This window comes from Sparus aurata, chromosome 9, assembly GCF_900880675.1.
Source record: "Sparus aurata chromosome 9, fSpaAur1.1, whole genome shotgun sequence".
Lineage (NCBI taxonomy): Eukaryota > Metazoa > Chordata > Actinopteri > Spariformes > Sparidae > Sparus > Sparus aurata.
The window spans coordinates 7273081-7294625 of NC_044195.1; the positions used below are offsets into that span (position 1 = coordinate 7273081).

The 21545-nt window shown below is 42.2% G+C and overlaps 2 protein-coding genes across 6 annotated transcripts in view; both read right to left on the reverse strand.

The window, feature by feature from the left end:
* abcb6b (ATP binding cassette subfamily B member 6 (LAN blood group) b) overlaps positions 1–9426 on the reverse strand; it is a 54239-nt gene extending 44813 nt beyond the window's left edge. Inside the window, exons 1-9 of the mRNA XM_030427631.1 lie at positions 9171–9426; positions 7883–8093; positions 4667–4759; positions 4503–4579; positions 2787–2902; positions 2536–2657; positions 1534–1643; positions 1225–1290; positions 919–1044 (exon numbers count right to left, since the gene is read on the reverse strand). Coding sequence (XP_030283491.1) covers positions 919–1044; positions 1225–1290; positions 1534–1643; positions 2536–2657; positions 2787–2902; positions 4503–4579; positions 4667–4759; positions 7883–8093; positions 9171–9230 — 981 coding nt within the window. The 5' untranslated portion in view covers positions 9231–9426. The remainder of the gene's footprint in view (positions 1–918; positions 1045–1224; positions 1291–1533; positions 1644–2535; positions 2658–2786; positions 2903–4502; positions 4580–4666; positions 4760–7882; positions 8094–9170) is intronic.
* Positions 9427–10738: 1312 nt separating this feature from the next.
* Positions 10739–21545, reverse strand: part of kalrna (kalirin RhoGEF kinase a) — a 155928-nt gene continuing 145121 nt past the window's right edge. For 4 of the 5 annotated variants that reach the window (XM_030427284.1, XM_030427286.1, XM_030427285.1 and 1 more), the window contains 9 exons: positions 20148–20310; positions 19933–20054; positions 19655–19786; positions 19390–19551; positions 19090–19168; positions 18910–18961; positions 18014–18162; positions 16524–16662; positions 15734–16291 (listed from right to left, as the gene is read on the reverse strand). In XM_030427284.1, the coding sequence (XP_030283144.1) occupies positions 15734–16291; positions 16524–16662; positions 18014–18162; positions 18910–18961; positions 19090–19168; positions 19390–19551; positions 19655–19786; positions 19933–20054; positions 20148–20310 (1556 nt within the window). Of the gene's footprint in view, positions 16292–16523; positions 16663–18013; positions 18163–18909; positions 18962–19089; positions 19169–19389; positions 19552–19654; positions 19787–19932; positions 20055–20147; positions 20311–21545 lie in introns of all 5 variants that reach the window. The other variant, XM_030427283.1, reaches the window with a different exon arrangement.

Below are 21545 nucleotides of genomic sequence, written 5' to 3' on the forward strand. Positions count from 1 at the left end.
TATGTGACTTCTAAAACCAGTCATCTGCGGCAGCGCTTGGTTTGGGTGATTCAGTGGATAACACTTGATAACGAGGTGCACCAAAATGTGAGGAGTAACAAATGAACAAGTGTATAGCTCCTGAATAACTCTGACTAGTAACATTGATGAGTTAAAGGGAACTGACTGGAAGATTCTATGTTAATGACATATGTTGATGAGTCATCATGATTGACTATGAATCAGCCACTGAGCAGCACAAACCAGTAAAGGCTTATTCTTTATTAATTACCTAATCATTAGTTACTCCTCTGCTGCACCCCTGAGTAATTAATGATTAAGTAATTAGTCATTAAATAGCCTTGAAAGTTTGGTATGACAGCTTCATCTGGAACAACTCAAAAAGAGTGAGGTTGTTATTCAGTTGTGGATATTTACATTTACATTTAACCATGTCTGAGTCACTCAAGCCTGAACTGAGGGTCTGACTTCCTGAGGCCACGTGTCGTCATTGATACGACGATCTTGCTTTATTGCCAGCGATTAAGTTCAAGTTGCACATGCAGATCACTCTCAAGTCAACGTCATTGTGGTGGAGCAAACGTCAGTCACAGAGGTCTTGTTGAAGTGGCAGAGGTTGTGCATAAGCCAATCACAGTCATCACAGTCAAGTCGGAGTGACCGAGGTCACGTCTGAGTCATCGTGGTCATGTCTGAGTCATGAAGGTCACTCCCCATTTAAATCCAAGTCAGCTCTCTTTCCAGGGTGTTACCATCATCCTGATGCTGCCTGCCTGCATCCATAATTTTGATTCATTCAATGAGATTAAGATCCTAATGCTGATAAAGATTCTTGTACTTTGGGGAAACACACATGATCACACAATTTTTTTCTATGTGGAGGAAACTTTTTGACACGTCTTTACTCTTCACTGATACCTGGAACTGTCCCTCAGAGACCAGGTAGGCACAGAGCAGAGATCCAGCCAGCAGTCCTGATCCGATGATGACGTTCTGGGTCTGATTGAGCAGAGCCAGGGATGCCGAGCTCTTCCACTCACAGTGCTACACACACACACACACACACACACACACACACACACAGAAAAAAATAACTTTAAAATATCAAAATGACTTAAGCTTTGAAAACGGATTTAAATCTTTCAGGTGAGGCATGTTTGGTTGAGCAGGGTACTTTACGTCTGCCACGTGACAAGCAGCAGCTCAACAGCAACACAATCTTACTTGATATTTCAGAATGGCTTCCTCAAAGCAGCCGACTTCATAATCTTCAGCGCTGTAATATTTGACCTGTGATAAACATAGTCCAGAGAGAGAAGACTGAACCGTCTTGAAAAAGCTTCTGAACATTGCAACATGACCAGCTACTGAAATATCGCTAAACATTTCCCACTATCTTCGAACATTCTCAAATTTTCAGAAACAAATGTGATGTTGGGAACAGTCAGTTATTTAACAGATTCAAGTGTTTCAGTGGAGTTTCTTTTACATTTTTCAGCCATGTAACATACAGATGTGTGTGGCATTATGTACCGTCTCAAAGTTGAGCAGTGAGTCCACGGCTCTGGACTTGGCCCTGTTGTCTTGATTGTTCATCTCTCTCCTGTATTTAGTCCTCCACTCTGTGATCAGGATGGTACAGGCTGCAGATGTAAGGTACACTCTGGTTAATATCTTTTTGGAGCTGCGTTTGGATTCTGAATTTCATTTCAACACCGGCTCCCTGATTTGGCTCCCCCCCCCCCACAGTTCCTCAGCGCAAAACCACCATGGTTAACACAAATCCCAGGTGTGTAACAGTTTGTCAGACGTTATGTAGGTGCTGACTACAAGCAAAACTCATTACATCATAGCAATGTTATGTGTTAAGAAACGTATATGTTAAAGTAAACATGTATATAACGCTGGGCTATCACTTGTGATGTGTAACCAATCAGATAGTGTTTTGGGCGGGACATTGCGTGATACCAAAGAGTGGTGACTACAGACAGAGAGAGAGGAGCCTGTATTAGAGCCAAATATAGCATTTTTAAATCTTATTCACAAAAAGAAAAAAAAAAAACCTGACTGAAAAAAATTGTGGTTTGGATGTTTCACATTTTAGCATGAGTCTGTCATGCATCACAGGACTGGTACTGGTCTGGTCTTGGTCTCAGTTTGTGTTGACTTCAACACTTGCCTTCAGACAAATTTGAGACACAGCGAATCCAAAAATATGTCTGTCAGATTTGACTGAGTTATGACGCAGAGGAGTGCCATTTGCAAATTGCAAGCCAAACCAGCAGACCAGACTACAATAATAAATAGACACATTGGCATGCACCTGCCTCCTTCACATCACACAGTATTGCTGGGTCAGGCTTTTGGGATGTGAGCTTTAATTGATGCTTTTGAAACAATCCAAAAGTGACTGGACAAAAGGAAATACAGCTGTTTATCTTCTGTCGTCTCCAGATCACAATTGAACTTATTCCAGTGAAACCAATGATTTATCTGATAATACTGATCTCAGTTTGAAATTAAAATTGGACTCACTGAGGTAGAGGACCATGCAGGTGAAAACAATGAGTCCAAACCAGACATTGAAGTAGGACACAAAGTAGATGATGGCAATGATGATGTCACAGATGGTGGGAAGGATACTGAATAGGATGTAGCTGAAAACAAAACAGTCACAAGTTATCGCTCATACATAAGTGGTTTCATTGAACCAAACAAAAAGACTTGTAATGGTTTGGTTAGTGAACCAATGTGAGGTCAAAAGTCACCACCGGTCTGCCTCCTACCTCAGCAGGTTGTTGATGGAGGAAGTGCCTCTGTCGATGCTCCTCAGCACGTCTCCGGTGCGTCTGTCCAGGTGCCAGCGCAGAGACAAACCATGCAGGTGGGAAAACAAACACACCTGGGACAGAGAGAAACCCTTCACTATGTGATGATACATGCGGACTACAGCCATTAATCCCCGAGACCATGTCCACTGTAAACCAGCTGCATTTTAATTCAGCTAATCTGTGCCAGATGACTGCGCAATTATAAAAAGATAACTCAATCGAAAGAAATGACCGTTGCTTTTACGAGCCTCAAGCAAATCATGAAATCAAAAGAATATTACAAGATATCAAAAAACTAGTCACAGAGCTGATGAAGGTTTTCAGTCATACGGGTCATGGTAATTCATAGTGTTGTATCGTAGGCAACTGGACGTGTTTCAGTTTGTTGAAGACATTTCACCTCCCATCAAAGGGCTTTTTCCGTTCTAACTAACTGTAGGGGAGCTGCAGGCTTTTAAACTGTGGGGGAGTGTCCTTACAGAGTCGTTAAAGAAGGGTGTGAGCTCTGAGTTTCAGAGTAGTTAGGGCCACTTGTGGGTTGTTGGTCCATGTGGGATGTTAGGTCTAGGTGAGCCCAGGTGTGAATGGTTGTTAAGTTGTCTCTGGAGAGAACTCAGTACTGCATTGTACATGGGTGATAAGTAATGTCATAGGCCACCTCCTCTGTTTAAAAAGGGTTGTTCCAGTTAGACATAGATGGATTCTTTTACTCCTCTTTCAATCCATCTGTCTTCTCTGGCCAATATATTTACATCGTTGTCCTCAAAGGAATGATTCTTCTCCCTCAGATGTAAGTGGACAGCAGAGTCTTGGCCTGAGGAGTCGGCCCTCCTGTGCTGTGCCGTTCATTTATGGAGAGATTGTTTTGTTTCTCCAATGTACAAATCTGTGCAGTCCTGGCTGCATTGAACAGCATTACTACATTACTCTGTTCATGCCTGAGTGTTTTGTCCTCAGGATGGACAAGTTTCTACCTCAGTGTGTTGGTAGGTTTGAAGTGAACCAGAATAAGATTTTTATTAAAGATCCCCCTGAGTTTCTCAGATGTTCCTGTGACATAAGGGATGACGTTTTTTTTTCATCTTCTCCTCTCTGTCTCCTCTAGATCTTTAAAAGGTTTTGACAAAGGTCCAGTTTGGATAGCCACAGGTTTAAAGTGCTCCTCTGAGGACACCTGGGTCAACATCAGAACAGGGGAAGCTCAATTAAGGTTATTATCTCCAAATACATTGTTAAAATGATAAATACAATGTTATTTTACAGATAGAAAACTCAGAAAATGAAATCCAAGTTGCTATAATCCAGAATTATTCTTAACACACCCAAGATATTTGACAACAGGTTAAGGTTCTGACCCATGACTAGAAGAGATCAGGGGCACTTGTGACAAAGTTTTGATGTTATTACCCAAAAGTGACTCAATCAGTCTGCACCATGTGTTGGTGTTGTTTTTCATTTTCAGCAAACTATTAGAAAAAAACACACTTAGTACTGGGGAGAAGACCGAGTCAAGTTGTTCCCGCAACTAAAGGTGTCACCAGGATAACATTGTTGTGACTAATCATACTGTAGAGTGTCCCATACAGTGGCAAGCCAGTAGAGTAGGAAATACAACAAGTCAAGGAAACATACAGAAGAAGAAGAAGTGAGCAGGAGAAGTCTGAGTCGTACCTGAACACCTCTGCTGGTAAACTGCTGAACTTTGATCCACATGAACTGACGGAGGTTGCTGATGAAACCGGAGGTACCTACATGAAACAAAGAGAGGTGAGGCTCATGTTCTCTGACCTGACTGTTAGTTTGTATTCGCTTATGTGAACACACACTTAACGCACCTGCACCGCCTCCTTGTAGGAACTTGAGCAGTGTGTAGATGCAGACAGTGGTGATCAGCGGAGTCCAGCCACCTCCTGCGGAGAGCTCATTCACTGCACACACACACACACACACACACACACACACACACACACACACACACACAACATGACATACTTGTACTTTTTACTCGTTTAACATTTACAAGATACTTTGCACATTATGAGAAAACTATGAAGTTAATAAAATGAGCTTGACAATTAGCAGCTGCAACATTAAAGTGGTGAACACATGAGTGCATCAATAATTATAATCCACTAGGAATGTTTAGATTATTCTGCCATCTCTGCATAATGAGTTCTCTCACCTGAAGCACATGTTGATGTTGATTTTTTTATAATTTTTTTTCTGAAGTGACATTTTTTTCTGTATCATTATTTCTACATGTGTAACTGTAGAAACGTCTTCCACCACTGACACATAAACACTATCATGAACACACTCGCACACTTCCCTTTCTGTCACACACACACACACACACACACACACCCTCATTCACATTCATTACCCTTTTTGTACAAGTGCTGGGAATCAGGATGAAATAAAAAAAAAAAAACAGGCAGATGAGGGGAGGAGGAGGAGAGGAAGAAGAGAGACTGAGGATCCAGACGGAAACATAGACATGGTTAGAAAAGAAGGGAGGGAACGAGATAAAAAGGATGGAGAGAAATAAATGAATAAAGAAATGTGTGCATTCTACATTCTTTAACTTTCTAGTGTGTGTTTTCAGTGGGGGGTATTTTCAACTCTTTGGCATTGGGTCCTTAAGTTGGAGGGTGGGAGGCTGGGTCGGTCCCAGAGACAAAACGTCCGTTGTACCGGTGTGTTAACTCCACGAAAAAGGCCGCTAATGCCCGCTAAGCATGACTGGCAGGAGGGGTGACCTCCCAGAAAACCCTCCGCACACACACACATACACTCCAACAACAACCCCCCCTCCAATGCCCCTTCCACGCCTTCCTCATCACACAAAGCAGCGCTCGGCTTCATTCTCGCAGCACTGGCTTATACTTTCATGTTGCTCCAAAAGCCAAATGGCCAGTTTTCTAAAGGGTGAAGTCGCTGAAGACAAACTGAATCCTGACTTCCTCTGAAGTGGAGACTTCTGGGCTGTTGCCTTGTGGAGGATGCAGTCCTGTGTACAAAATAGGGTACAAAAGACCTTGGCAAATGATGACACCCCCCTGAAAAATGACGGTTGTTCCCTCCTTCAGACCACTTCCAAGATCTCATTCCCCTGTAGCTGAGCTTATGAAGCGATTGGTTAAAACGAGGCTAATTTACTTTAAGTGAATCGTTAGGTGTTTGGGTTTTAAACGTTTAATTACCATTAAATGAAAGGTCATCGTTATCTGGTCAGTTTTGACGTCTTGTTCGTAGATTTTCCTAAAATGTTGACAATTTAGAATAATGTCTCTGGATAATTCATTTAAATCAAAGCAAAAGATTCAATGGCTCAGATTCAAGCTAATACCTGTGTCAAGTGATCTCTATGAGTAATGCGAATGACAGAGTTCTTCTTTTTTTTATTTTACTGAAATCAGTTTGGCGGTAAAATCTACATTTCCTCTGAATCTTAACAAAGTTGGCCAATCAAAAGTTGGATTGTGAATTAATAAACTAAATTATTTCATAATTCAGTGTAATTACCATGTCAAACCTACACAATCACATCCTACACAATTTCTTGGAACCACAGCATCACAGAACAAACAAACAAGACGGCGGTTGACTGTTGCATCGCCTCATGTAGCCCGTGTTTCAGCTAAGAATCTGCACTTAAATACACCGCAAAGACTACAGCCCAGGTCCAACTAGCTTGTAAATTCTGTGGTTGCGTGAGAGGTAATACTTCTCTCTAACAGCAGGTGTCGGGAAAGGGAAAGGGAAATCCGGGTAGTAGTCTGGGTTTGTCGTTGAAAAAGGGAAACAAGACGACTCAGGACTGCTAACATAAAAAAAGTTGTTATGATAAAGTGCAAATGGCACTGGTGAAAAAGAAGGCGAAATGTTGACATCATGGATATTATAGTGACATCTCTTTAATTTTTTTGATTTTAAACATCTCTGATTTCACTGATTGGCTTAGTTGATCCACCAATCAGAGTGATTTCTCTTTCACTACTCTCTTTTCTTATGTCTTTATTGGAACTGTATCATCTGATGCTAGGTGCTTCATTTTTGAATAGCTTCTGTGTCTGTTGTTTCTAATATGAGATGCTAAATTACTTTGTTGTGCTTACACAACAATCTGGGTAACTGCTACCTTTCTGTTGGGCTAAACAGCTTCAATTTCATCCATTTCACTATTACTCTTCTGGACTTATGTACAGTAGGATCCAAAAGTCTGAGACCATGAGATAAAGTACTTCTGCTACCAATGATCATATTAAAATGAGTGAAAAGTTGAATCTTTGAAAAATGTCCGTGAATTTTAGATAGCTCAGTATTTGGTTTGTCCCCCTTTTGCTTTAATGAAGGAATGCACTGAGCTGCATGAATTCCACAAGTTTGTATAAAGCCTGCTTACTCATGTTAGCCCAGCATGATCTGACAGCATGATGTCACAGAAAGCTGCGCTGTGCCCCCTGCCCTGCAAGAAGGAGACTCTTCGGTCTCCTTCTTGTAGGGCTCTCCAGAAGAAGCTTTGTGGAGCACTGTTAAATCATGCTGAGATAACACGAGTCGTCAGGTTTTGAACTTGTGGAGTCCATGCCGGCTGGAGTGCATGCTGCCATTAAAGCAAAAGGATGAAATACAAAGATATTTTGAAATTCATTTTTCAAAAATGTTCATGCAGATTGTTACCATATGACAACCTGGCAACCCTGAGGGTACAGAGAGACTGGGCACACATTTCACTACTTGTAGGAAACAAGGACACAATCATTTGTGGAAATGAAGAAATTAGTCAGACTGAACTTCCAAACACTTGAGCACACTGCCATCTACAGTGTGGACAGTCACATGCAGCCAATGGGCCTGTCAACTGTTTGAGTTTGAGGTGTATTTTTTATTTTTTTTATCTATTCATTCTTTTGTTTATGTCTGGCTCACATTTCTTCATGTACTTGGTGTGTATTCAGTATTCAGTTATCAGTTATTAGTTTAGTGAGGTAAGAAAGATCAGGATCTCGTTTCTCTTTTCAGCAGTTTCTCTGTTTTCAGGTGCTTACCAATGTTCTTGGAGTAAACAGGCACCAGCACATTGACCAGTCGCTCTGTCGCCAGAAGGCCAACGCAGAGCAGCACGAGTACCTGCAGCGCTGGAGTACCTTTGGGCCAGACGTACGGCAGCAACAGCCTCGCCTTCCTACCAAAGCCTTGCCAGACAGACGGCCAGGAAGGGGAGGAGGGAGGTGAGGAGGGAGGGGAGGAGTGTTGGATCTGGAGGGAGAGAGAGAGAGGTGGTTGGACAATCAGTGTAGTGATGATTATGTCAGATATCACAGAATCCTTCATCCCACTGATCTGATCTTAAACAGACAGTTTGTAATCTCTGCCACCGGGGCTCTCTCTGTCAAACACAAAACCAAACACGTTAGTAGCGTGGGATCATGGGAGTTGTTAACCAGCCATTGCTGATGAAAATCTATTTAAGTGAAGGTAATGTTTCAAAGTTTTCACCTCAAAGCATTTAGTCCCATTCACCAATATCATCATCACTCATTGACACATCATCTGGTGTTTCCAGGCAAATTGTTGCGATGGGTGAGCAAAAGAAACGCACCTTTACCTTGAGTAAACTTGTGGATTCCTCTGGTAACATTGGAAATATTTGGAATGGTGTAAGAACACAACTCAACATATATAATAATATATATATATAATACATATATCAAATGTCTGTTTTTAGACATTTTAATGAAGAAATGTTACATATTATATATATTCTTTAAAAAGTGTGGTAACATTGCCAGATTTGTTAACACTCATATTATTATATGTGTATTTATACAAATGTCTTTTGTTTTTTGTTTATGTAAATCTCTACAGGACTTATAGTGACTATATAGGCCAAGAAATGTGTTCAGTCTAAGACCAGAAATTATATTTAGCTTTTGAATTTATACCAATACCAATTGATCCTAATGTATTCAAGTGGCCGTCTTTGTCAGCGCCTCATATTGAATCTTAACAATATACACTACCAAGTTAGCACTGACAATAAGATTGTCAGACTGAACATGAACAGTTTATCACACAGCTCCATCTGGTGCGACAAAAGATGTTATACAGCTATATATTTTTCTGCACATATGCAGTAGTGCTGTCCGAGACATGTAAACAGCTTTGATGAGAAAAACTGGTGGAGTTCACCATTAGCGAACTGTGCCTTCTGATATTTTAAGAACAATCTTCCCCTTTAAATATCAAAGTTTCAAAGTTTGAGTCTGTTTTGTGTCTGAATGTAAAGTATACTTACAGAAGAAGAATTCAAAGAAATCCCATGAATTAACTCACCTCCACATTTACCGCTCCTCTTCTGCCTTCTCTTCCGCTCTTTATAGTGACCTCTGCCATTTGATTCACCTCCAGGTAACTGTGGTGAGAAACTCCAGTCTTCAGCAGCACAACAACCACAAGACACACCTACACATCCCAGTTGCTGGATTACTGGAAAATATTTCATTAACTGGAGCTGTATTAGTGCCTGAGAGTTTGACCTGCTGTGATGGGTTTTGAAAGCAGTCACACACACACACACACACACACACACACACACTTCTGTTGTGTTTTTAGCTTTCAGTTTAAAGTACCGTTGGTCAGCATTTTGCATTGACTTGTTAGCAGGGCGTGTGTGTGTGTGTGTGTGTGTGTGTGTGTGTGTGTGTGTGTGTGTGTGTGTGTGTGTGTCACATGGCTGCTGTCCACTGGTCTTTTTAGCTTTGTCTCTCCTCCACAGACCTGTCATCGCTTTAATCATTTTCATCATTTTTTACCTTTTATTAGTTTTTTATAATCCACTGCACTTTTGACTCGAGTCACAACACCCAACTTTAACCCAGAGGCTTAATAACAGCTCAAACATGTTGAGGACATGTGATTGTATTTAGCTTTTCTATAATCGTACTGCACTCAGTACAATGGCTAAAAGTTAACTACAGATTGACCTCAGAACCCTGTGCATGGTAGAATTCACTAGGTAGATATTAGTGAATACATTAATCAATAAATAAAGCAGTTACTGATTTCAGTTTCATTAATTATTAATCAATAATTAAGAAAATAGTTAAGATTTGTATTGTTACATCCTCCGAGATTTAAAGGTGTTATTTGTGAAATATGGCCAGAATTCGAGGGTAGCTCCAAAAACATGGGGGGCAGCGCATCACCACAGTAACCGACAACTGCTGCTTTTTATTCGATGCAGTTTGGAAGTTTCAGGTGAACTTGTGGGAAAGGTGTGTTAGGTGTGTGCTCACGTCAGAACCGTGTTAGCTCTGTAACTGCGAAACTCAGCCAAAGGAGATTCCTCATTAGTATGCAGATATGCCAGTCACGCTCTCCTGGCCCCTCCCCTCAAACGTTCTAGTGACAATATTTCCTTTGCTGGTTCAGGTTTTATTTTCACTGTTCACTGTCACTGTTCTGGCCCCATAAAGGAAGGGACAGGAGAGACATGACAGTTAAACTCTTCTTGGTTTGCTAAAAGGGAGAACGTTTTTCTGTGTTGTATGGAAAACGTAACAGAGTATTTCATTTTGCGACTTTATTTTGATCCGTAATTATGCTAAAAGCGATCATATATCTATTTGCGTCAACTCTTGAGGTAGTGGATGAAGCAAGATGGGTCGGGCTAGCTGGTTAGCATGCTAACTTCAGTAAACATCTGTGCAACACGGTACGTAGACGTGTTTGAAAGGACGTCAACACTGTTGTTATCATTGTTGACATGTCATTTTTTTATGTATTAAACTAAAATTCTGGGCAAATTTTACAAATTGCTCCTTTAACCAGTCTAACATGTTGCGGCCCATACAAAAGGTAACCTTCACACAGTACTGCAAGAGACAGAGAGAGGAGAGAAATACAAACAAGCAGGTTCTTTATTAGTAAAGAGTAACAAACCAGCAGGTTGTATGGAGTAAGAAGAGGCAGCCTATACACAAGTGTGCTGCTTCACACAGCAACATGAAGCCATCAGCATAATGTTTCTCTATGAACAAAGCTCAGCAGGGACACTATCGGGACACAGCACAGACTAGCATTTAGCAGGGGGGAGCCACCACGGTGCTACGTGGCTCACCAAGCTATGACAGATGCATTGTGGGATTGAGACTGAAGGACACCGGGATGGTCGGCCTGAAGTTGAACTCTCTGGAGAAGAAGATCTGAGGTTGTCGTCTGATTGGAAGGTTTAACGATCGAGGAGTGACACCTGACTGTCGCTGTGAAACTGTGGAGAGATGCCTGCATTGACCAGGGTTGGAAAGAAACTAAGTAGTTTTAATTTAAGTACTGTACTTAGGTACACTTTTTAGGTCCTTGTATTTTGTATTTTTATTTTCTCCTACTTTATATTTTACTGCACTACAATTCAGATGGAAATAGTGTATGTTTTATTCCACATGTATCTGAAAACTGTAGCAAATACTTCAAAGATTCGGAGTAATGCTAGTAACTAGCAAATAAATGATGATGCAGTATTACAGGTCCAGATAAGTCCTACATGATCCCTGGGGTATTGCTTGAGTATGAAGACCATCTGGGTAGCAGATAGCATTTCAGCAAACCACAGGTATGTTCAGAATTTGTACATGTGATATGCATTATGTAAATATTTCCACTGTACATACAGTATATGAAGCAGAGGGGATGGTGGTGAAACAGCCGGGCGAGGCAGCTTGCATTCGAGATCCTGCAGTTCAAGATGGCTTTTCAACAACTGTAAGCATGAAACAGCTGGATATTTTTCAAAGAGATGTCAGGAGATTTTTCATCCATGTCAGTGTCAACAATATGTCTTGTTTCTGATGAGACTATAGGACTTTTTTCAGCCACCAGCGACATTTGTTACTGGCAACAGAACCAAGTAAGCCAAAACATTATTGTTTCCTAACCCTAACCAAGTAGCTTCTGTGCCTGAGCCTAACCACATCATAAGCCCAGCCTTGTTGCAATGTAAAATTGATCATTGGGTTTCGACTACCAACAGATGTGTTCTGCTCCTCAGAGAGTTCAAACCAAGCCTCGGCTGCTTTGCAGGTTAAAACCAGGCTTAAGAAAACAATTGAAGCAAACCAGAGGGTGAAGATTGCAATGGATTAAGAGAGAAATACTACTTTACATACTGTACACACATACGACTGCGTTGTCATATTCTAATATTTCCCTTGTCATTTGAAATCCTGATGGGCAGACTGGGAAACAGAGTCTTTGATCATAAAATCCAAGGAAAATGGTATTTAAAAAAAGATCTCACTCTAAAGGTTGCAGATAAACGGTCGTCATTACAGGAAACTATTACAGTTTTAACAAGACAAGTACAGACCTCAGTAAAGCTTTAATATTCTAGTGAACTGCTGAAACTATATGCATTTTGAAGGCTGGATTATTATTATACCTCATGAAGACCCTGAGTGCTAGGCTAAAATACTATAATGTAGAGCACAGATTGGACTTTTTCAGTAGATGAATGAGGAGCTCAGGCTGTTAAGACACTCATGCCATGTGGAGACCAAAGCTGTGGATTTAATCATGTGATCCACTGCTTATTCAAACGATGTGAAACCAGCAGAAACAGTTGTTTAGGGACCGCAGTTGTTTTAACCCAAAAATATGTTTTTCTTGTCACCATTTCGGTTTTTATTTGTAACCAACAAATATCTGCTTTCTTTAGGTGTTCAGTATTACCTTCAGTTGTTAGCTACGGTTGATTTAGAGTGTAAAGATGGAAAAACCAGTGAAAGCACAAGCCAGAGTTTTTTTTTTTTTATATCACCCAAGCTGTTTTGCCAGCAGGAAGCAGAGTTATGTTACGTGTGTGACATAATTATGTTCAATGATTTTACATGAATCCTACCATTATTCTAAACCAAACCACAGTGTTATCTGAAACTTAACCTTAGTGCATCTCCTAGGCACCAACACTGCTCTCTCACATTTTACATTTTACATTCACGGATCTAAATGTACTGATATGTTTAAATGTTTGACTTATGGACTGATGTGTTTGTCTAATCATGAACACACTGGGTCTCCATATCACAGGCCTAAATGAAAGACAACTGGAACTTTGCTGTTCTGCAACTCCTGATAATGTTTAATATTGACAAGCTATTGATATTTTCCTTTTACTGAATGAACGGACCGATTGTTTAAGTGCCAATGGCATCAACAGCATTTCACAACATCAGCTGGTTAGCTGACACACATTAACAGTTATCTGTAAGTACATGTCATGTTTATATTGAACCACTTAACACAAAGCTGTTGTGTGTGTTAGGAGATGATTAAAAGCTGTTACCAGTAGTTCTGTGTAAAGGTACAGTCTGTTGGCATGCTGATGAGATACATCTCAGCACCCTCTGGATAGAGAAACCTCAGGTTTGCCACCTCGAACTGCAACCTAGCAATGTTGCATGTTTCTCCGTGGGAAGCTGCAGGTTCCAACGTTGATGTCTGATCCAAAGTCCGTGCTGAGACGATAAAACTGAGATGAAACAGCAGAACTCTGCTGTTGCACTGGTACCTGAATAGATCTCATTACAGCTGCACTGTTAAACACAAACTGGTGAACACTTGAACATTTGCATGTTGTACTCGACATCGGAGGTGAAAGCTGCTTCTACAGAACTGTGGGCATCTTACATGTGCACCACTCTGCATCCCTGGCTGCACGAAAATAAATGCTTACCACTGAAGTACGCTTAAATGCTTGCAGGGGGTTTGGGGATGCTGAATGGTCAGAAGGGAGCGTTGTGAAAGCGAAAGCATTTGGTGAAAGCGGAGGACAGCACTTGTGATGGCAGAACACATTCTACAAGAAATTACATTCATCAGTACAAACAGGACTCTTCTGTCTAAATCAAAGACCGCTTCAGCATCCACATCAACTATTTTACAAGCCAGATGAATGGGACCCAAACACTATAGTTGGTTACTCGCCACAGCGGCTGTTGGACAAATGTAACGAACACAGAGGTGGCGGGGTGGAGTTCATTTCTCCACCGTAACACCAAAATGTCACAGGCTTTTGTTCTAGAACAGACTAACCTGATTTTCTACACCATCCCTGGTGAATTTACATGCAGGTTTTCCCTGATTATTCTACTCTTTGTAAACTATCTAAGCATGTTTTTGGACAAAGTATTTGTAAACAGTGATACGAACAAATCATAGACGTCCCACCGGAAAGGATTCCAGACTCCATGGTGCCTTTTCTGTGGACAGGAGTCCTGTGTGAGGACCAGTCGCCCTCTGTTCGAGGTTACTCAGTGATTTGTTTCACCGTCCAGGTACTGATGCCTCTTTCTACAACTTCCAATTGTAAGCCATTTCACTGTAGTCCAAAGCGATCCTCAGTCCAGCACTGTTCAAAGCAGATCCAACGGTGGTTTGATGTAAACTCTGTAAGCAGTTCACTGCAACACTACTGAGACCTGCTGCACAGTCCAGCAGCTGTTCACTGACTTCAGATCAGCTCAGTTTTAAGTTTGTCATCTTAGTGCAGACCAGACTGCTCCAGGTCACCACTGCAAATCTGATTTCCCTCTGAACCCCAGTCCTGAATTATACAAACATTCAATAAATTAAAGGTATGATGCAGGAGTCCTCTGTGGTGACACCAGTGGTCTGTATTCTTTGCTTGCTGCTGTTCAAGACACATTGTTTTGAAATCGATCATTTCCTGTGTGGATCGCCCATCAGCGATCGAACTGACGGCAGGAAGTTTGGATGAGCGAGAAGAATTTACAGTGTTTTCAGTAAGTGGGGATGCAAATTATTTTCCTTCCTTCGACCAATCAACACACATCGAGTAACATGTCTGCTTGTTACACCCACATTTCATTCAGGAGGTTTTCTACAGGCAGGCAGGCTTCAGGTCATATACAGCGACTGTCTCCACATTTTTGTTGCACCGTTTTGCTGTGAAGCCCCAGAAATGTTTTGTGGACTGTGAAACTTCACCTGACTTTCCATCAGCATAGGGGGAGAGATAATGAATGCATTTTACATTTTTGGGTGAATTCATCCTTTAATCCTCTGTGAGTTTCTCATTGTACTGATTCAAATCGGACAAGATGACAAATAGACGGTTAGCAGTACCTTCATATTTGTCTGATGTCCAACCAACCAACCAACTAACCAGTTACTGGTCGGGCGAAATATCAGTCTGACTTCCCTCAAGTGGTGAAAGACTCACTTAACCCTTTCAATATGTTTAGTTATGTTAGCCTAAGCATGTCAGCTGAGCACGCTCGGTGTGACGCTCCTCAGTGAGAGGTTCTGATGATCAGATGGCTGATGAGGCCAATCCCTGAAGGACTCAGCACTGCCTCACTGTTCCTCTTCAGATCCAAAGCACCAGAGACATTAGCTCAACACCGGGATCAACAGAACGACCCTTTGCCTGCAATATATCATCTGTCCCTGAAAAAATAAACAGTACAAATATAAACTAATATGTTGCCATCATGCCCGCTCACAGTGTGTTTTTGTAAATGCTCACTTTTTAAATCAGCTTTGAGCTCATTTCTTTGGGTTCTTTACAGGGCGTCTATGCGGTTTATGGGACCTGCTTCATACGTAATGGTTGATACCAGGTGAACAAAGATCAGGTGAAGTGTTAGTCAGCAATTAAATATTGTACAGACGGATATTTCACAGATTTTTCTGTCCTAGATTAAAATCTCGCACCACAAGAAGGACCCAGGCACCAAATCCCACTCACAAATTAATAAATACTACAGGTAACTTCAACTTCAATGCTTCAAATATATCATAGAATTATTGTGTGTGCCCTGGTGGTCCGTGACAGATGGTGTGTTGTCGAGTGTTGGGACACTCAGAGCTCCTCTCCATCACAGTGTGTTGCCCATGCTGCTGCTCACCAGCCCCTTGATATTGGTGATGGGCCGGGCATCGTGCAGCTGCCGTCTGCGATCGATGAATGTGGCCAACCGCGTCGTGTCCAGGGGCGTCTTGGAGTACTCCCCACCATGCGCGCCCCCGCGACCCACCCACGGGTGCTGCAGACAGAAAGTAGCGCTCGGCCTCTTCCTGGGATCCTGCTGCAGCACCGAGGTCACAAAATCCCTAGCCGCCTGGCTCACATCATGGAAGTACTCGTCCGGAAAGCAGAAGTCCAGGCGGCAGATGTTGACGCAGGTTTCCTCCGGGGATTCGTCCAGAAACGGGGAGACGCCACTGAGCATCACGTAAGCCAGCACGCCGACGCTCCACACGTCTGTCGCAACAGACACCGGCGTCCCCCTGATGAGCTCAGGAGCAGCAAACTCTGGGTTTCCAAGCAAGAGGTGGACATAGCGTCGGTGGGAGGACAGCTGGACGGCGTCGCCGAAGTCGATGAGCTTAATGCACGGGGTGGGAGAGTGGAGGTCGACCATGATGTTCTCAGGCTGCAGGACAGAGAAATCACAAGCAACTTGGAGTTCATGATTTTCCCAACAAATATGACTCTTTTTAACACATCTACAGGTTTTATTATTTTAAATAAATTCCTCATTTATAGAACACTTTGCAGAGAAGACGTGCATTATAAAGAGCTATTCTGTACATATAATGCAAATAGTTTAGTATAAAAAAAACAAAAAAACTCAAGTCCGTCTTTATGTATCACACTGATCTCACCTTTAGATCCAGGTGTGCTACTCTGCAGGTGTGAAGGTGCTGCAGGGCCTCCAGTGTTTCCCTGATGAAGAACGCCACCTTCTCCTCCATCAGCTCATCGTGGGCGACGAGGTAATCGAGCAAACGGCCATCTTCCAGCCTGACACACACACACACATATATTATATCCTTTATAATTAATTTCATTAATTAAATTCATCATAGTGGCTAACAGAATTTAAGTAGTAATGGTCGGGTTAATGTGAGGTAAAGTACTGGTGGATATGTCAACAGGAAAACCAGGCTTCTTCACAATGTTGACATATAATGTTATGAACTACTTTCATGTGATCCAGTTCTAATCATTCTGACCTGCCGGCTCACTTCACACATCTGACCCCTGTGATGGGGCAGAAAGCTGATGAGCAGAAACAGGCAAAGGACTCAATCTGGTCAACACTGGAATGTAACTAAGTGCATTAAGTACAGTAGATTAACTCCAGTCCAGTGTTGTACTACATTCTTGTTTTTCCATTTTCTGCTCCTTTATACTTCCACTCCACTAAATTTAAGAGGTAAATATTATTGTGAATATATAAATTTGATTCTACTGTATTTTTCTAATAACTCTAAAATAAGCCCATTTTTTGGATAGATTTATTTAATCAGCAATCAAATAAAGAAGAAACAAAGGGAAAAAAAAGGCTGATCGGGGTTCCCACTCTTTGCCAAGGAAAGGAACATATGATGGTCCGTCATACCTGCTGAAACTGTCCTAGAAGATGATCTTTTGCAGTGTGATTTAAGTTGTACCGGTACATTAACTTGATCCAGCCAGCAGTCTCATCTCAAAAATGTTATCATTTCAACCTTAATATGATCGGTAACACAACTCAGCCCTGTCGGATTACAATGTCATCTGTTGTGATATTGAAATGTTAAAATCATTTTCAAGGACAACACAAGCTTTTTCAGGACATTTTGCTTTTTCTCTCGTTCTCCATGTGTTTTCCATGACTGGAAAATCAATAAGCTGTTTCCCAGGTTTTCAAGGCCCTGCAGGACGGCACCCTGCTGATAATCAGTCAGCCCATAGGGACAACGCCTATAAAAAGTATTCACCATCTTGATTGTTTTCCCCATTTTATCGCTTTTATAAACGGAATTATGGTCAACATGCAAAAATCTACAGAGCAAAACATTAACAAAAAACCCCTTTAATGTCAAAATGAAAACAGATTCCTACAAAGCAGTGTCAAACAATTAAAAACATATAAAGTAAAATATGTGATTGCATCAGTATTCACCCCCTTCAAGTCAGTATTAAGTAGATGCACCTTTGGCCTCAATCACAGCACTGAGTCTGTGTGGATAGGTCTCAATCAGGTCTGCACATTTGGACACTGCAATTTTACTCCTTTCTGCTTTATAAAACTTCGTCACAGCAATCAGCCTTTTTCTAGTCCAGTTTCAGCTGTAGCAGGAGTTCATGAAAAGTCAGTCAGACTTACAGCTCCAGGATCAGCATCAGAGAGGTGGGAGACTCATATGTGTCCAACAGCACCACCAGCTGGGGGTTCTGTACATGTAGGAGGACGTCGGCCTCGTGAGCCACCTGCTCCTTCTTCTGCATCTTCTTACTCACAAACTTAACTGCAACCTGAACAGTAGAAATAGGGACATGTCCTCTGAGACGAGATAATAAAAGTCACTGCAACCTGAAACTTGCAAAAATACAGATCTACTGCTGTTTGAAAGAAACACAGCCATCGCTTTAACTAGACACACATGAACACAAACTTCATTGAAACATGTTGATGAAGGTTCTTAGTCATCCAGGTCATGGTAATTCATAGTGATGTAATATACAACTGGACTTGTTTCGGTTTCTTGAGAACGTTTCACCTCTCATCCAAGAGGAGAACGAGTTGCAGGATTTTAAACTCTGTGTGGGAGTGTCCTTACAGAGTCGCTAAGGACAGGTGTGAGCCTCAAGTTTCAGAGTCATTAGGGCCACTTGTGGGTTGCTGACCCAACTTGACTTTGTGTGGGTTGCTAAGGGTAGGTGAGCCAGTGTCCCTTAACGACTCTGTAAGGACACTCCCACTCAAGAGTTTAAAAGCCTGCAACTCCCCTCCAGTTGTTAGTTAGAACTGAAGAAGCCTCTTGGATGAGAGGTGAGACGTCCTCATAAAACTGAAACAAGCCCAGTTGCCTTTGATTTACTGAAACATGAAATGCATTAAAAAAAAAAAAAAATTACCATATACATAAAAAACTTAAAATGAGCATTAATGCAATGACACATTTGACTTTCAAACTGAAAAACTTCACTGCGAACTTTAATTCAAATACATCAGTGCAAAGAGTCAGTGCACTTTACATCAATGTGTGAGGCATGTCTTACCTCCTTCTTTGTTGACTTGTTGAGACATTTTCTCACCACTGAAAACCTTCCCCTGGTGAGGAGAGGGACACACAGAGACAGGAGAGGTTAAAGAGACCAGAGGCCGCACATCTCACACAAACTTTCATCATCAGGTCTGAAGGTGGAGTTTGGGAAAGTCAGTGATTTGGGACGGCTTACCTTCCAATCTCACTGATCTCAGAGAAGGTCGACTCAAAGTTTTCTTTCCACTGGATCCCTGTTCCATCGTAGCCAGAGTCTGGATGGAAAGTCGAAGGATTAATATGTTTCCATTTTCAACACTGCATGACCTTTTCTCTTGGCCACCATCTTTACATAATCATATCATTTATCATCTATCAGTCTTGCAAAGAGAGTAAAACATTTTTTGAAGTATTCTTTTGAACAGGTTTTCTGCAGGAAAAGAGGTGTTTGTGCCAACATATGGAGCTGTGTGTGCGTCTCTGTGTGTAGACCTACTGCTGCTGGGCAGTGTGACCATATTTGAGGGCTCGGATGGCGGGCCAACCCCCCAGCGGTTGGAGGCTCGCACTCTGAACTGGTAGTGGCCTCCAGGAATCAGAGTATCAATCTGAACACATTCCTCTCTGCTGCTGGCCACCTGCTGCCACAGCAATGAGTCTGAGGGCGAGGCGGAAGGAAAGATTTAGTCTCTTAACATGTTTTAAAGGCAGCTAAACAACACCTTCCAATACCACCACTGCTCCCCCCTACACACACACACCTTCCTGTCTGTACTCCACAGTGTAGCTGCTGACAGCACTGTGAGCGGATGTAGCCGGAGGCGGCCAGTGGATCATCACCGCCGTGCTGCTGGCCTCCTGGGCCACCGGTCTCCCAGGGGCCGCTGGGATTCCTGCAGCAGACAAAACATACGCAAAGTCAGCAACCCGCTGCAGCTGCTCTTCCAAAGGAACGTCTCAGTGTTACATTAACAATCTAATTCAGGCCAGAGAGCTGCTCTACATCGGTGAAATGCTCCTTTAAATCCACGCCTGTTACCTTGCACTTTAATGGAGGCGGAGGAGGAGGCAGAGCCGTGATCGTTAACGGCAACGCAGGTGTAGATCCCCGTGTCCTGAGGCATCAGATTACAGATCTTCAACAAGATGTCACCTGTATCCCTGGAGAGGACGAGGGAGGGAGGGAGGAACGGGATTAGAGAGAAGGAAAAGAGGGAAAAGATAAATATAGGAATAAGAAGAGGAACATGTTACCTGATATCTATAGTGAAGCGGCTGTTGCTGGTCACAGGGTTCTGGTCGGGGCCCTTCAGGGTGACGCTGGGTTTGGGTCGTCCACACACTTTACAGCAGAGGACTACAGTCTCCCCGAACGCACACACAACGTCTGACAGGGGGACGAGGAACTCCGGAGCCACTGCACACAGGAAACACACCACTCAGTACTGACTCCTCAGCCCTCTCTTCAATTTCTAGTAAGAATTAATTAACCATTTTACATCAAGCTGTTCTTTACGTAGCTTTATTTATTAAATATATTGTAGCTATATTATACACTTTAAATATGGACTTTTACTTCAGATGGGAGCAAGTGCTGTTCATTGAGCTATGTGACTTCGGGGCAGGGGTTGGCAGACACAGTGTGGCCTCTGGTCTGTGAATATGATCTCATTCTTCACATTGTGTCACACCACCGGTTTTAATTTGTCCACAGTTTAGCGCTAACCTCAACTTTGTAGGTCTCTTTACTCATAATAGCCAAGTCAGGCCTAATTCTGGCACAGTGTCGACACCCCGGCTGCGTCCTGGCACCGGATGCATTAAACGACATCCTGCTTTGGCTTACACGGCAGCCAGATTTGGTTAGCCGTCGGGGATGTGGACTACGGCCCAGTTGGCAGCCCAGCCTTGGGGATCAGACTAGTGTAATGTGTAATGTAATTCATCATGGTCTGGCATTATTCATAAAGCAGGGGCGCTGCAATCCCAATTTCAGGCATGTTATTAGCATCTATGGTGTGCAGTATACATCAAAAATAGATAGGAAGTTAAAGGAACAGTTCACCCAAAAATGCCAATTAAGACGTAATCTCTTATATCCCTTGCTGATGAAAAGTCAAAAGTTTAAGTCAATTTGGAGACTTGAATTATGCCGGTTTAGCTGTATGGAGCCATTTTTTGTTTGTTCTGTTGTTGTTTTGATGTTTTAAAACAAGTTCCCATCTACTTCAGTTGTTTAGGAGAATGCTGCACCACTGTTTTACTGTGAAGCTCCAGAAATGTTTTGTTGACTATATAACTCCACCTGACTTACCATCAGCATGAGGGTTAAATAGGTCATATTACGCTTTTTAGTTTTTTGCCTTTTCCTTTATTGTGCCATGTAACATTTCTGTGCATGTTAAAGGACTGCAAAGTGAAAAGGCCCAAAGTCCATCCCATAAGGAGTTACTATCTCCAACAGAGGACACTGCTCCTGCACTGCCTGAAATGCTCGGTTTGGAGTCGAGCCTTTACTTCTGTAACTTTTGTGCATCACTGTTACATCTATCATTTGTATACATTTATTATAAAATATATACACTCCAGTCAGTCAGCAGACATACAGTTGCTACTGCTGTAGATCGCAATACATTGCTTGGCATGACCCGC